The 15966-nt window shown below is 42.2% G+C and overlaps 2 protein-coding genes across 8 annotated transcripts in view; both read right to left on the bottom strand.

The window, feature by feature from the left end:
• The window catches only part of LOC116066206 (nesprin-1-like), a 63169-nt gene extending 47750 nt beyond the window's left edge, over window positions 1-15419 (bottom strand). For all 7 annotated transcript variants that reach the window (XR_004895946.1, XR_004895947.1, XM_035995665.1 and 4 more), the window contains exons 1-18: window positions 15250-15419; window positions 11461-11787; window positions 10939-11091; window positions 10525-10692; window positions 9292-9468; window positions 7957-8103; window positions 7610-7735; window positions 7338-7514; window positions 6915-7180; window positions 6522-6678; window positions 6013-6411; window positions 4181-5779; window positions 3182-3519; window positions 2908-3052; window positions 2416-2634; window positions 822-1102; window positions 410-575; window positions 22-177 (exon numbers count right to left, since the gene is read on the bottom strand). Coding sequence is in view for 5 of the 7 variants with exons in the window: in XM_035995665.1 (XP_035851558.1) it covers window positions 22-177; window positions 410-575; window positions 822-1102; window positions 2416-2634; window positions 2908-3052; window positions 3182-3519; window positions 4181-5779; window positions 6013-6411; window positions 6522-6678; window positions 6915-7180; window positions 7338-7514; window positions 7610-7735; window positions 7957-8103; window positions 9292-9468; window positions 10525-10692; window positions 10939-11091; window positions 11461-11787; window positions 15250-15360 (5112 nt within the window). In the remaining 2 variants the exon portion in view is untranslated. The remainder of the gene's footprint in view (window positions 1-21; window positions 178-409; window positions 576-821; window positions 1103-2415; window positions 2635-2907; window positions 3053-3181; window positions 3520-4180; window positions 5780-6012; window positions 6412-6521; window positions 6679-6914; window positions 7181-7337; window positions 7515-7609; window positions 7736-7956; window positions 8104-9291; window positions 9469-10524; window positions 10693-10938; window positions 11092-11460; window positions 11788-15249) is intronic.
• Window positions 15420-15953: 534 nt separating this feature from the next.
• Window positions 15954-15966, bottom strand: part of LOC118493910 — a 25679-nt gene continuing 25666 nt past the window's right edge. The window contains exon 3 of the mRNA XM_035995750.1: window positions 15954-15966. This exon is cut by the window's right edge and continues 33 nt beyond it. Coding sequence (XP_035851643.1) covers window positions 15954-15966 — 13 coding nt within the window.

Raw genomic sequence — 15966 nt, 5'->3', positions numbered from 1 at the left:
ACTGTAGCCGAGAGAGGTCACCTGGTCTTCAGCTGACCCCAGAGCCAGAGCCACCTCAGCCAGCTGCATACTGAGCTCAGACGGCAGACCAGCCTGGAGGTCCTGGTACTTGGACTGCTGCAACTCTGTCATGCGTTCAACACTCTGACGTCTGCTGATGACCTCACCATGTGCAGTCTACAACACAAATAACATCACACGACAGACTGCAAATCATAGTCTTTTCTGTTATGACATGATACTGTATTTATGTCTAAACATGCCAGAGAAGTTCACTACCTAGTTGACAAGGACATGTCGGTTTGTCTTTAATTGTAAGGTGTGTGTGTGTGTGTGTGTGTGTGCGTGTGTGTGTGCGTGTGTGTGTGTGTGTGTGTGTGTGTGTGTGTGTGTACATATGGTGGCCTACCTCTAGTTCTTGCAGCAGTGAATCCAGGTCTGCAGTGGGACTCAGCAATAAGCCACGAGTATCTTGGATCCAGCCCTTGACCAAGCCCAGCTCCTTCTCAACCTCCTCTCTCTCCCTCAACTCCTGCTGTACCTGAGCCCTGCTGGCTCGTACCTGCAACACCAGGCTGGACAAGACACAGCAGTAAAAAGAAAAATCAATCTAAATGGAATATTCATTTTATTTGTTGGTCCCTGCTCTTACAAAATATGTAACTTGCATGAAAAATAGAGTACAAATAAAACTCTATATTTATTTCAAAGTTAATCATACATGTTTGAAGCATTCTCTGATATTTACTGTAAAAATGCTAATAATAGAGATTTTTAGATTCTACAAAGTCATGGAGCAGCCACAGCACTGGATCACTTACCTCTCATATTGTTCCTGCATGCTTCTGATCATTTGTAGGCAAGGAGTCTCTTCATATCCATTCTCTGACTTTTTCTCCATTGCCTCCACCTCCTCTCCTCTGAGGCTGCGAGTGTGTTGCCCGAGCAGGGCGAGGATGGACTGCTCCCGCTCCACCTCCAGGCTGAAGGAGTCATGGTACTCCAGGAGGCTCTGAAGCGCCGCCCTAGTGGCAGCCTTCTCAACTGTGCTGTCTGGGACACGACTGTGGAGGTCTTGGGACACAGAGCGCACCTTCTCCATCTGAGGGAAGTTTATATGCAAAATTCAGGTTCAGTTGATGCAGCAGATTTAGGGTTAATAATTTACTGTTAGCTGTTTACAAGCTAGTAAACATGAATGTAAACACTATTGAATTTAAAGTACAAAAAAATCTGCTTTGGAAATGCTTTATGAGGAAGGAAACACATTCAACATGTTAGTTACCTGTAGACCTCAATGCTATACTAAATGTGTTTGTGCTTATGTTATGTGCTGAAAATAAACTTACCTTTTGTATGTTTACTAGAAAATGCCACAGAGCACCTTTAAGTTTGACTCCAGCATCTCAATTTAATTTAAAGATCTATTAAAGTGATCTACCACGTTGTGTTCACAGACCCTTTGTTTCTGAGGACTAGAGGACCAATTTGAAAGAATAGATTTCATGAATTATACTGTGAAAAGTCAAAGAACAGTCACATTTTAGCATAATGGTGGGCATTGAGAGCATTTAGGGCTGGGACACAGAATTCTAAAAGATCCACAAGATGATTAAAGGGATAAAAGAAGAAATTATTTCTTTTTGGATACTGAATACTGGAAATACTGAATAATTCAACCTCTTAAGGCCTCGCTTTGAAATCCTTCAAATAAAACAATCTAAGAAACAAAAAAATTACACGTGACCCCATCTGTGACATTAATTCATTTCACAAATAATCTTTCAAAGTTTTGTCTACAGTACAGTATTCCCTTTGGCAGTCAAAGGCAGAAACAAGAGTTTAGACTAAAGATTCTAAGGAACTAGTGCAGAGAATTACATCATGTCCAGTTGAACAAAGAAACCATAGAGAACCGGTGGACAACAGGAAACGTGCCACATACTGTATAAGGAAGTGACCAACGTTCCCTACAGTTTGACCTAATTTCCCTTTTCAGTAGCAGTGCTTTGTAGGAATTGTTGAGAGCTGAAAGTGTCCACACTTGAAATAGGTCGAAAAGCGGGAAAACGCTTCATGACACAGTGTTTTGGCAAGAGGTAAGAACTGGCCTGAAGCCTGGAGTTACATCACAGCACACCAACTGGTATTCAGTTGTTGCTGCGTTTGACCTAAATCTGTAGAAGCAAGAATAATTTTCTAGACTTGTGTGTTTGGCAACTGTAAATGTCATTTGAGTATAAACATCTTCTGTGTACTGTAGGTATGGTGATGGTTAGTTTTACACTGAACATCGGCATTGTTGAAGCACACTCACCACATATACAGTATGCAGTTAAGCATGCAGAGCATACACTCACACAGGGAGCAACGTACAGTTTGTACTACCAACAAATGTACAGTATCTTCTCTTACCTTGTCCGTGAAGTTCCTCCACTCCCTCGCAGTGTCCTCCAGTGCCCTCTCCTGGGCTCGAGCCACACTGCGCAGTCTGGTCCACCGTTGCCACAGTGACGACGCAGAGTGGCTGGTAACAGCTTTGCTGGACTCAGAGATGATCTGCTCTAACGCTGTTGCATTCTCTTTCAAAGCATTTAGAGGCAGCTCTAGCAGGTCGACATGAGCCACCAGAGACTACAGCCAAAAGATGACAACACATTAACACAAGTCATTTCATAAATGCAGTCTTTTGAAGCATGTCTACTATGGGAAACTAAAATTCTCCCCTAAAAGAAACAACTTTACAGACACACAACAAGGAAAAATTGCACAAATATGCACACTGTTTAAATATTAACGTGCATCTGCTGCCATGACAAGAACTAATGTAAGTTTGACAGTTTCTATAAACATCAGATAATCTTTACTACAGTAGCTCTGTTTTATGAGTGGAATAAAGTGTCCCACCTTGTATCTCTGACACTTTTCCTCTGCCTGCTGGACACTAATGGCTTTAGCTGTAGTGAACATGGCCATCTTGACCTCTGCGTCATTCATCTGTTTAACTAGTGTCTCTTTCTCATGTTGGAAGGATGTCCATAGAGCTGCACAACTGAGAAAATTATGCAAATTACAAACTACTATTGAGGGAGATTTATTATTCAATAATGTATCATATGGACTGCACATGCCAACTGTTTATACATATATTATGTGACTGCCCATTAACACTAATACACACCTCTGTAGCACCTCTCTGTAAGCACCCAGTTGCTGTTTGCCTTCTGTGTTTCTTAGCTGCATTGCCTCAACTTTTTCTCTCAGTTCACCCATTGCTTTTGCTTCTATAAAATCCTCCAGCAGAGGGTCCAAAGTCCTCAGCTCCTCTAAGCCAGCTGTGAAGTTCTTTTCCTGGGCTGAAATGTCTTCCAGGTCACACACACAATCTGTCTGGTTCTCAAGATCCACCCCCAACCTGGCCCTCTGGAGGAAAGCTGCAGCTGAGTCCAGACATTTCTGCATGGACTGCAGAGATAAGTGGTGCCTCTGGACCAGGGAAAATGCTTGATCCACAGCCAGCTAGAATATGCAGAAGGTGATTTCATTTACTTTTAGTTTTTGCTTCTTTTTATATGATTTGTCATACAAATGAAGTTAGAAATGCATCCATAAAGCATTACAACAAACATGGTCTTGTCAGCAAAAAGTACAATATGTCTGCAGATGTGTAAAAATGTTCTGTTCCAGAGCTTTACTTAACTTTTAGTTTTAACCATAGTAATATGGAATGCAAGTTTTTAAATAGGTCTACAACAAGAAAACGCTCATCAGCGAGGAATGGAGTGAATGATATTTACACGTTTTCTCTGTAAAACGTTGCTGATTAGAAAATGCTCTATGTCATTATAACTTGTACTTATTATTCAACATAATGGAATCTTTGGGATATTTAAACACATTAAATCCCCACAACAGTTATACATTAACATTAGCTTAAGTACGTATTTAAACTTCATGGAATCTCTTGAACTGTCTTAAATATTTCAGCTTCCCTTAGCCTATTAATATTGATAGTATAGGCGAACAGGAAATAGAAAAAGAATGATGGATCTGATTCCTGATGAGTTCTGGATATGAACTTGGCTGAGGCAGTAATTGATCAAATTTGTATCACTTTGTAAAAATTAAGGGATAGAAAATGTCCCTATGATTATAATTTCTGAATAATATATACACATACCTGTTTTTTGCTAATTCCTTGTTGAACCTCAGCTCCCAGCTTTCTCAGCTCCTGTAGTTTATCTTCTATGTGGGCAGGAACCGTTTTTTTCCTACTACGATTCTTTTGCTTCTCTCTGCTACCTAAGGCATCTCCCATCTTATATCTACTTTTTACTTCCTCTTCTACAATCTTCAGTTTGCGCACTTCCTCATAAACCCTCTCAATTCTGACCTCTGAAAGAGTCAAAGGCTCCTCCAATTTGTCCTTGATAGTCCTCAGCCATTCCAACATTTTCTCAGTCTCTTTTGTGAAATCTTCACTCTTTGTGACCTTCGTTTCACTTTCATCAACAAAACATTTCACTTCACACCGTAAAGACTGCAATGATTCAAGCTGCAGTGTAGTTTCCTGAAAGGCAAACTTCAGACCTAGGCCTTTAGTTTGTTGGTTACATTCTTCAGCCTGAGAGCTCACACAATCCAGACGTTCAAGCAGCGAATAAAGACTTGTAATATTATCCATGGCACCTAGTTCTGTATCTGACTTAAGTCTGACAAGCTCCTCTTTCACAGACTTAAACTCTGAGTCCAACTTGATGGATATTCTGTTGTGTTCAACTAGTGGTTTCAAGCAATCATCTAAGTGTTGAATTTTCTGATCATTCATCCTTTTCAGTGTTTTGTGCAGACTGACTAGCTGCAGTGTCTCTTCAACTCTGTATTGCTGACCCTGACTGAGAAACCCCTCATTTTTGCCATGAAGTTCTCTCACAGCGGGGCTAATATGGAATAAACTTTCATTGATATTTCTGTATTCATTGATTAGACGAAAGACAAGTTCCTCCTCTCTAATACTGATAGTCTGCTTCTCCAGATTGTCAAACTGCTCCTGAAGCTCCTCCAGTGCATTACGAGTGATATCAAAGAAAGTGCTGAACTCTTTTCGCTCTAAGATTATTTGTTGGACTCTGTCTTTCTTCTCTTTGGCTAGAGCTAGGATGGCATTATACTGCTGAGGCAGGGCATTCAGCCTCTCATCTAGGTAGCAATGATCAATCTCGTTCAGAGTAGGGAGGATCTCCTGGCCTATTCTTTGGACAATAAGAAGCAGGTTCTCATACTCTGAAGCTTGTTCTAGTACATTCTGAAAGTTAGACAGTTGTGTTTGCAACTCTGAGCTATCGTCAATGTTGCTTAAATTGATTTCAGGGAAGGTGATTGCATCTGCTCGTCTCAACCAGTGACAAGTCTTATCCAGGTCAACCTGGAAGTATTTCCTGGAGGTTAAGGCTTTCTCTAAGTCTGTGAGACGCTGGGTGGTATTCTGGAGGGCAGTTTCAAACACTGCCTGCAGCTTCTCAAGTCTCGCCAGGGTTTCTGCTCTCTCTTTGTCAGTGGCATCTCTTTCTAGCTCTCGCCCTTGTACCCAGAGTGATGCCAGCTCTCTCTGGTATGCTCGTAAACCACTCTGGACGCCCCGACAAGCAGCAACCTGTTTGGCTAGGTCCTCAGGGAGAAGCGCTATGTGGTCATCTATCAAAGCCCTTCTCTCCTGTTGCTGTACCCAAGACAGTGCTCTCCCCAGGCCTTGAAGAAACTGTGTCCTCTCTGTGAAGGCCTAGACAGGAAGAATTAAAGATTTAACTATTTAAAAAGTTTTACCAGCTTGAAAAAGATGTAGCATATTTTTCTGACAACACAAAGTCTAATCTATCATGAGGTCATTTTACAGTTTGTTTCTTGGACCACCTGGTTTCTTGTTTTCACCAGACTAACAGATCAGAAAAAAGTTAGGTCCCTTACATAATTAAAATTCTACTTGCATCCAATACAAAAAATCCAGCTGTTTACCTTACTAAGGTACTTCCTCCTTTGGGCCACCCGAGCCCCCAGAGCCTCCACCTCAGTCTGGGCTTGCTCAACAAGCTCCTGTAGGAATCTTTTCTCACTCAGCCCCAGTCTGGAAGCCACAGCCTGGGCCTCGCTCACTGCCTGGCCCAGCAGCTGCTGACGGGCCTCCAGTTCTACGCACACACTCAGGTGATCAAACAGGAAACTCTGGGCCAGATCGGGGGGTGGGCTGGTTTTCAGCACAGAGGTAAATGTAGGCTGCTGCTCCTCCACCCACTCACGGGCATCCCTCAGTTGGGTTTCAACCCGGTCAAGATCCTGTAGGGTCTGTGCAGAGTCCTGGATCTTCTGTTGAATCAGGGTTTCAAGCTGAGTCCAGCGCTGCTCCAAATGACCAACCTAGTGAAAGGCAGAATGCCGTATAAAACTGGACCCACTACTTATATTCTACATCATCATAACTTTCCATTGTAAGAAGCAGCTGAAGAACTACGAGAATGAAGCTCCACCTGTTGCTTGATCAGCTCCTTGTCTAGCAGGCTAAGTCGAGGCAGGATAGCTTGCCTCTGGTCTCTGAGGTCTTCTAGAGTTGCTCTCTGCTCCTCTAGGTCACTGGAGAGCTTCCTCAGAGCCTCTAGATGCTCACTTGTACTCTCTGTGTCAGCCCTAGGTACACAGAGATGGGTTGAGGAACAGTCTATACAGTAGTATAATTATAAAGATACAGTAGTTGTATTGGCTGAGATAAAGAGATAGCAATGATTGTAACATAAAAGGAAATATTTGTGTATATATAGTAAATACTGTGTATATATATAAATAAATAAATACATATATGTACAAGGTGTTTAAAATTCGACACAAAAATGAAACATCACAACATCCACAGAACAGCTTGATACCTGGCGAGGTAGTCCCATTCCCTTGATACTTGGTGGAAGAGTTCCTCCACAGCAACAACACTCTCTTGGTACTCCCCACTTCGCTGCATGTCCTCCCCCCGCTGAGACTCCAGTTCTTCTGCCCGCTGGCCCAGGTCCATCCAGCTTCTCCTCAGTCTCCTTATCTCCTCCAGAGCAGGAGAGACCTGTCCATCTGTCAGCCTACCAACGGCTTCATTCAAATGGTTTACCCCAGACTGTCTGTCCCTAATCTGCTGAAGAAATTCCTGTAGAAAAGATAATGGGATTTCAATTACTTTATTCGTCTAGAAGTTTGCCTAGACAATGACATATACACATTTTACAACAATACAGTGTTGTTGTAGAATAAACTTGTAAAACAAAAAAAATCATTGATCATCAGCATACAAACCAAACACAGACCTGTGCCTTGTCCAGCTGGTTCTGTGCAATCTTGGGCTCCAGCTCTGCAGGTCTCCTGATGAGGTTCTGAAGTTGCTGCTCTGTCTCTCTCAGTTGGACCTCCAGATCTGCCTTCTGCTCCTCAATGTCCCTCCAACTGTCTGCTACCTCCTCACAAAGCAGCATCCGCTCCTCAATCTAGACACAAAAACACAATGAATCAATGACCAAGTATTTTGTCAAACAATATATTCAATGTTTTTTAATTCACAGGTTTATTAAAGCTGACTGACCTGCAGCTTGACCTGCTGGATAGCTGCTGCGGTCCCCCTGACCCTCAGCTCAGACAGGTCACATGTTGAGCACACAAGCTGGAGGTAAGTGCTGGCCTGTTCCTGGTGAGCCCGCTCCTGCTTCACCTGCCAAAAAAAGAGTCTGTTATTGATCCTATGGTTTTATTGACTGATCATGTTAACCCTTTAGGACAATCTGCAAAACTACATGTATTTTGCCCACATTTTGGCCCCCATCTAAACACATGCAATCAAGCTAACTGTCCGAGAGATTGCCACATGACAGCCATGTAAAAGATTACTATTAACTCAGCGTTCATAATTTCGGGGGGAACTGGCTTACTGACCTGCTGTAGCGCCTCCTCCAGGCTGAGAGGAGGATGTGGAGGAGGCTCGGGTTCCTCTGAGACAGAAGTCAACCATGTCTGACACTGCAGCAGTGTGTCTTGAAGACTCACATGTCTCTGTAATTCATGGTCAAGACTCTGATACACCTGTAAGACACGGACAGATATATTTCAGTGCTATATGTCTGGACTGAACAGTCAAACTTCCATATAGTAAAACCCTTCAGAAAATCAAGCCAAAACTAGAAACTAAAGGGAAGACAAAATGTTTTCTAAAAACAGCAAAACACGCACATGCAATAACACAAATATAAAGTGAAGCTGTAGGTAAAGACTACTAGACGACTGCATAGCTTTGAAGACAGTATAGTATGGCCAAACACTGAGAAACATTAACGGATAAACCCCGAACAAGTAGGCAGTTACACAGTGTTGTATTTGACAGGTGTTGAATGTGGAGGCGTCCATGCCTTCCAGGGGAGAGGGAAACAGCAAGGTCTGATTGACAGTGTTAATATGAGAACCCAAAACAGGGAAAGAAGGGGGGCATGTATTGGCAAACCGCCAAGTGTTTTTGGCAAAGGCTAGAAGGTTGGCATGGTGGCAAGTGGCAGGCAGGATATTAGAGCTGTGTTGTGCTGGGACACAGTTGGCAGCCATCGTAACACTGGAGGCGCAGTTGTAGAGAAGCCAGCAGCGTCGTGGTAAAGTGTGGCTGGATCACACAATACCAGATTGGATGTGCGAGTGCTGGTGGAGGTGGTGTCTTGGGAGGTGAGCTATGATGACAGAGTAGAAGTTGCCAAAATGACAGAGTGGGCCAAGATTAGAGGGCTCGCCAGATCTACTGAATAGTGGTGTGTGACCATTTTTGGCTCAGGCATGAAAAAGTAGAGTTGACAGGGGATATGCAGAGATTAATATGGGGAGATTGAGTTAGTGATTTTGGCTGGTGGGGTCTGTCTGCGTATGGCGGCTGTTGAGCCCCACTTTGGCAGCCTTAATTGGTTGTGCCCTCTACACTGGCAGTGAAGGGCTGTCTTGAGAGATGGGTTTAAGTGTCAGAATGGGTTAGGATTAAGTGGATGCCTAGGCTGTTGGAATATTATTGCACTGATACGCAGAATGTGTGTGTCTGTGCATGCGTGTGTGGTCACGTCCATGGATGCATGTGCAAATGTTCGTGCATCCAATGCACCAATGTCTTACATTATAAATGTGTAAGAACCATTTTACTACTTTAAATACAGAACACATGTCAGCTTCCCATCCCTCCCTCGTTCTCCTCTTCTGCATCCCCTCCCTCCTACTTTCCATCTCCTCCTCCTCACTCACTCTCTGTGCTGTGCTACAGATGGCAGAGTAGCTGTCTCTGGTGCCTTGCTGGTGAGCTTGGACCTGCTGTCTCAGCCTGCTCTGCACACGGTCACTGCAGCCTTGTACCAGGTGGTCTCCTCGCTCCTTCAGGCCTGCCAAACGATCTTCAAAGCCCGCTACTTCCTCCATGATGGCCTGTGGAGGACAAAGTAACAAAGTAGGATCATGTTAGAAAGAGTCTCCAGTGGAGAAGTGTTACAGAATGAGTCTGTCCACTCGTCAATGACACAGGGGGTCAGAGCAGACTGATACCACACAGAGAAGGTCTCATGGTCTTAGACAGGCTTTGATGGATGGATGACTTTGAAAGACGAGTGAAAGAAGAAGAGAATTTGCAGAGCACAGTAGCTTTGTAATTTAGGACTCAGCCCCTTTGGTTATCTAAAAACAAAGTCTGTTATAGATCTGGACTGACACTACTGAGAGAAATTTCTTTTTTTTGCTGTAACTGAATCATCAAGATTTTTTTAATAATTTACATTATTAATCATTAATTAATACAATACAATACAGTCCAAATAAATTGATGTCCGCAAAAGCAGAAAAAATTAAATGGGGCTTCTCATACAAGAACCAACTGAAATCAAACTTTGCTTACAATAAATATCATTATGGATTAAACTGTTATGTTACCCAACAAACCTTTTCTACAAATGTATTGTGTCACACTTTTGCTATATTAAGTAATTTATTTTAGTCCATGTTGCGTACAGTCATGTAAAAACTATGCTACAACTCTGGTCATCAGGTATGCACACATTAACAGCAAGTAGTTAATGGAAAAACATGATTTAAGTAAGACATAATCATGATGATTAATAACTTTCAACCATATTGTATTATTTAAGGTCATATAGTAATGTTGATTGAGCTAAACAAAAGCTGTTCAATCTCAAAAAAGAAGTTAAATCTTCAGCAATTTTGTTAACAACATGCAGTTACGGAAACATACATACCTCCTAAACAAAGGTAGGTTTTACTAGATCTAAGAAGTATTGATTTATTACAATAACACCAACAGTTAGATAACACTTTAAATCTGACAGTTCAGCAAATACCAAGTAGCTAAAGTTTCCTAGTAGGCGTAAGTGAGCACTTTTGCTCTCTAATCAAGGCTCATTGCTCGAGCTCTATCATATGCTACAAACTCTGCAAACAAAAGCAAACAAATCAAGAGATGTGATTGGTCACCTTGTGCCTGGACAGCTGTTGAGTGGCTGCCTCCAGGCTGCCACCCACACTGGGATCAGGAGTCACCATCCTGCTAGACATCTGGAGCAGCCAGCGCTCAACTTCCTGGAGCTCGTTGTGATAAGCTTCCTGTTCCTTCACCTGGCCTTCCAGATTCTCCACATGGGCCTGGACCACATCATTTCCGAAATGTGAGCACACACACACACACACACACACACACACACACACACACAGTACTGATTACAAACAGCATACGCAACAAACCATTACAACCACTTTCCTGAAACAGAGTTACATGCACTTTATCTGTGTTTGCTTCAATTCATCTGCGAAGTATCCTGCATATAAAGAGCATTTCCTTTTTTCCTCTCTGTATATCATTACTACTGTCAGCTGAGTACAGGTTCTCACCATGGCAGTACGACAGAGTTCGGTGTAGTCCCTTTGCATTCTGTTCATTTTGTCTCTGATGGAGGGGTAGTGGACGGAGGCTAACAGAGCGTCTCCTTTCTCCACCACTGACCTGATCGATCCATCATGGGACTGAACCATCTGCAACAGAGCCTGGCGACACAGACAGACAACATGTATCTTTAATATCTTCTAATATAGAGTAAAGACCATCCTTAGTACATGTGAATATGTTCTGTGGACTAACTATTGTTGCATTAGATCATTGCTCAATATTAAATGATTACAGGACATTGGTGGTAGTCAATGGTATAGTCAGGAAAATGGTCAGCAGTTATGGAAAGTATATTCAATTTTGGAGTTAATGGGCTAAGACATGCAAGGACACTTACGTGGTCCATAAAGCTAAAAATATTCAAGGTCTTGCTGCCATTTGGACCCACCAGTGCAAATGTACATATAATACTCGTGATTTTAATTTATATACAGTTTGATTGAGAAATGACATAGTTGCTGCTATACCTTATACTTAGCCAGCAGTGCTCTCCGTTGGTACAGTTCAGCCTTGGGCTCCACAGGGGAGCTGAGCAAAGCCCTGGTCTCCACCAGCCACTGGGCCTGAGCCTTATATCGGTCCTGGAACTCCTTCGCTAGCAGTAACGCCCGCTGTAGAAAGCTGTGCTCCTGCCTCAGCCCACCTGCGAGTTCCTCCAGCTGGGCAAGACGAGCCTCTACCTCCCCTCCTAAACTCTCAGCTCCGGCCTCATCCAAGAAGCCTGCTGCCTGCTCTGCTCGCTCCCTCAGTGATTTCAGGAAACTGTGACCATGTTGGAGCTCAGACTGGAGAGTCTGGGTGAAAGAGAGAGCAGAAATACAACTCAGCATGGCTGCTGCTATAGTGTTATCACCATTACTTTATACAAAATAACCTTTAACCGGGGCACTTTACATACTGCTGAGTTAAAGAATAAATACTGCTTCTCTGTTCTAGTGTACCAAAAATGTAGCATACAGTATATGCTCTAGGATAACGGAATCATACTATCATAGTTTCCATGACTTTGAGGTTAACATTCAAACACACTATCACTGATTTCTTTGTCTTTCACCTCCAGTGCTGCCCCAGTCACCCAGACCAGCCTGGCAGTGTGTTTGAAAGGCTTTGAACCCACCAGGTAAGCTGACACCTGCATGGTGAGATGTAGAGAAGACTTGGAGGTCATGTTGTGGAGAAACCACAGTGAATAATATGAAAGGAGGACCCAATTATAAGGACCCTTAACAGGCAGTAATAGCTGCGGGGGTTTCCAGGGCAACCACAACACACACACACACACACACACACACACACACACACACACACACACACACACAAACACACACACACACACAGACCTTCACTCGATGGGACGCCATCTAGCTTTCATCATCAGTCTATTATTGCTTAAGTAGAGAGTAGCTTCACATTGCAACAACCCCAGACCTCCAGCTACTGCAGCTGATAATATAATATAACAAGAGCTGTGTCTTTACACACACGTCCATGTTTGCTGCTTACTGTAATATGGAGCTTATGGCATGTTCATCATTCCAGTCAGAATGCCGATGTCCCTGCCTTAGGCCTTAATAGGAGATACTCAATGCATCTCATTTCCATATAATTCTGTGTGGTTAACATGTGAGCTAAAACAAGGAAGTCTGCGGTAACTGCCATTTGCAGTAGATGTAGTTCCGTGTGACTCATTATCTTCACTTCATATCGAAACATCTTCTCTCATCTCCCACCTGACAATGAGTATCCTTCTTAGCAACACTACTGGTTGTCCACATGTTGAATTAAACTTGCAAGAATTTGTTCACTTTTGTTCTGCAGAATCTGATTTGGTTCAAATTGTGTATTTTAGATCCAAGACTATTTGAGGAACCATTCAAACCTCTGAATGATCTTTATTTTTACACGAAAAAAATGCTCACATTTCAATTCAGTTTGAATTGTTCAAGCTAAGACAAAATAATAATTCAGTGGTTTTATATAGTTTGGTCTCACAATCTATCTTTGGATGAAATTAGCCACTGATAGAAGGCTAGAAACCTGCTTAGGCTCCTACTGAGTAGTAGTACTGATATAGTACAGTAGTAGACATTACAGTCTGGTGAACATTATATATTAGGTCCTGAACACAGTGTGCCCTTTATGATGTAAACTGTCTTGTACCATGTCAGCCCCAATTATCCATGGCAAGTGTCTTGTGCCTTTAGTGTAAATGATGATTTTCTTATTCTGCCTCAGTTCTCAGGCTCCATTATCAACTGTAACACGTCTAATGTGGTGCTGACAACCATGTTCATCAGTTACAGTTGATGACTAACACAAGTAAGACATTACCAAGGTGAACCTGTGAGCAGCAGTTAGCTCTGCTGTTGTTGTATCTCTGCTTTAAATGTATGGACTGCAGCAAACTGCAGCACCAAAGCGTCACGTTGTATTCCCATAGGCATAAACAGGTGAGCCAAAACTGTAAAATAATAATTTTTTGTTCAAGTGCTATTTGTAGCTATTTGTAATGCCAAATAAGAAATTTGAACATGGACCTGTATACTTTTACCTTTTGGAGAGAAACCCTGACTGTGTGCATCATAAAGTAACAGGAAAAAAACTTTAAACATTTATGAAATGCCAGTGAAATCAAAATTATGGAAGGGGAAGGTGGCGAGGGGGGGTTAATTAGGAGAAGGAGAAAGCCTTTTTCCTTTTTGCATTTTGCACTGTATACAATATTTGTAGGAGCCAGTGACTGAAGGGTGCATTTGGAGTACTCTAGGGGAAAACTACTGTATAAAACAAAAAATATACAACTAATATCTTTTTTTTAAAGAAATAAAAAGATACACTGGATAGGGACAGAGTCAGGGAAAATGGAAAATGTGAGGATTTTAGTTATTTAAATACACAAAACTACCTAAATTGTCCAATTCAAGGGGACTAACGATGCCTTTCTTACCATGGTACAGTATACTTTCACTTTTAGAGCTCTTAATGACCATAATTTTACAGTTACAACTCAACTCAACTATGATCTAATGAAGTCGAAATCCAACTAATGGCCCTTGACACAGCTATTGACTACTGGTTTTTGTGTCAATGCATAGTCATCGCATCTCTCACTGAAAAGCCCTGTAACTCTCATTATGGGAGAGCACTTGCACATTATCTGCAGCGCTGGAAGGACACGTGGTGACAGCATGTCTTCAGTCTCTATGCAGAGACAGAGCATTGATCCCAGACAGGGATTACTGCAAAGCCCACACCAGATGATGTATGTCTATGTGTGTGTCTGTAACTGCGTTTCTGTATATGTGTGTGAGGACGACAAAGAGAGATGAGATGTAGTGATACATAAAGAAAGGCAGTGGAAAGAATGTGTGAAATCACAGAGGATTCATGGGTTTGAGTTTGCTGCAGCTTTGTTAGTTAGTACTTTGGATTGGTTTTGTGATATGAAGCGAGTGTTAGAGGAGAGAAGTCTGTGTGTGTGTGTGTGTGTGTGTGTGTGTGTGTGTGTGTGTGTGTGTGTGTGTGTGTGTGAAGCGGTAAGGGCACTGCATCAATTACAGTGTCTGTGCCAGCAGGCTCCTGACACCGGCGCTTCTTCATCCTCTACTTCACAGTGGGAGGTCTCTCCCTGCTACCACACTTCCTCTAAAGCCGCACCCGCTTTGTCTTCATAATGAGCTGATCGATACACACATACTCATCCAATCCTTTACACTTCACACTCAATATGAACTATGCCAAGCAAGCCATAGTGTTGGTTTTCTTTTTATTGCACTCTGTGCATTTTTGATTCTCCAAGGCCCATTTGACAAAAAGAGCACAAAGACAAACTGTTACAATTATGCCACGACAGTGAGTTTTTTAAAGCTCTATCTAAATGTATACTGTAAGTACACTGAATGTTTTGAAAGCTTCATGCATATTTTACTGGCCAAGCATATTGTAGCTGCCAAAAGAAATCTTCACAATTCATGTTACTAACAGGTACCGTATGAGGACATTTTGGGTGGCTTGGATATTAGACTCATATGAGTTTGTGCTCAAATTCTCCACTACGAACAGTGATCTTGCTTACTCATCAGTTTGCTATGGTAATACCCAATTTCTGTCCTGATTTATTGCAACCTGCTCAGGGAGGTGTATTAAGCGCTGCACTGCACCTTGCATCCAAATGCCTCACTGATAAATGGAGGTTCAGAACTGTGACTGGGAAACCATTTAAGCCAAGTACAGTACAGATTTAGGTAAATCAATACCTCTAGTTTTTTCATCTTCTTCTCCATGGCGACCCGGTCCAGGGGTTCAGAAGTGTCAGTTAACGCTGTGAAGCTTTTCTGAGTGGAGCTGAGCCAGTCAGTGAAGGACATGCAAAGGTTTTCAGACTCTTCGATGCTCTTTAGCTCCTCCTTAAGCTGCTTGATGGTGTCCTGAAAAATGAATGGATGAGAGGTCAAAAGCAAAGTTTACCAAATATACTCACTTTAACTCACTTTAGGTGTTTCACAGGTTTTTGTTGTTGTGGAATGATTGACTGTAAATAGAATATGTAAAGAACACCAAATTTCAGGCCAGGTTTTCCATGTGTCTGTAGACCACAAGACTGAATATCTACAGTATATCTGATATTTAATAGAAAGTCAAAACAAATTTAGAATTTTTTTTATTCTCACTTAGCAATTAACTAGATATTTAAGCTACCCGACCATATTGACATTATATTTAATTGTATGGTTATATTTAACAGGTGAAGGTGAATAACCCTCACTTCAACTACTGCTGCCGTTTTGTTTCAGAGGTTAGAATTGTTGGTAAGACTCTTCAGACTGTATTTGGTCAGGGGAAAATTCAGGAAACATGTATCGCTTTCTTTGAAGCTGTGAGATGTGCCTCAGCTGTCTGATGTCTTACCTTGGCCACCAAGGACCAAAAGCGCTCTTATCAACCATCAAAACAGAAAATATCAGTTTCTCCCC

Source organism: Sander lucioperca, chromosome 19, assembly GCF_008315115.2.
Source record: "Sander lucioperca isolate FBNREF2018 chromosome 19, SLUC_FBN_1.2, whole genome shotgun sequence".
Taxonomy (NCBI): domain Eukaryota; kingdom Metazoa; phylum Chordata; class Actinopteri; order Perciformes; family Percidae; genus Sander; species Sander lucioperca.
The sequence above is the reverse complement of the archived record's forward strand: the minus strand, read 5'-3'. Positions and strand labels throughout refer to the sequence as shown.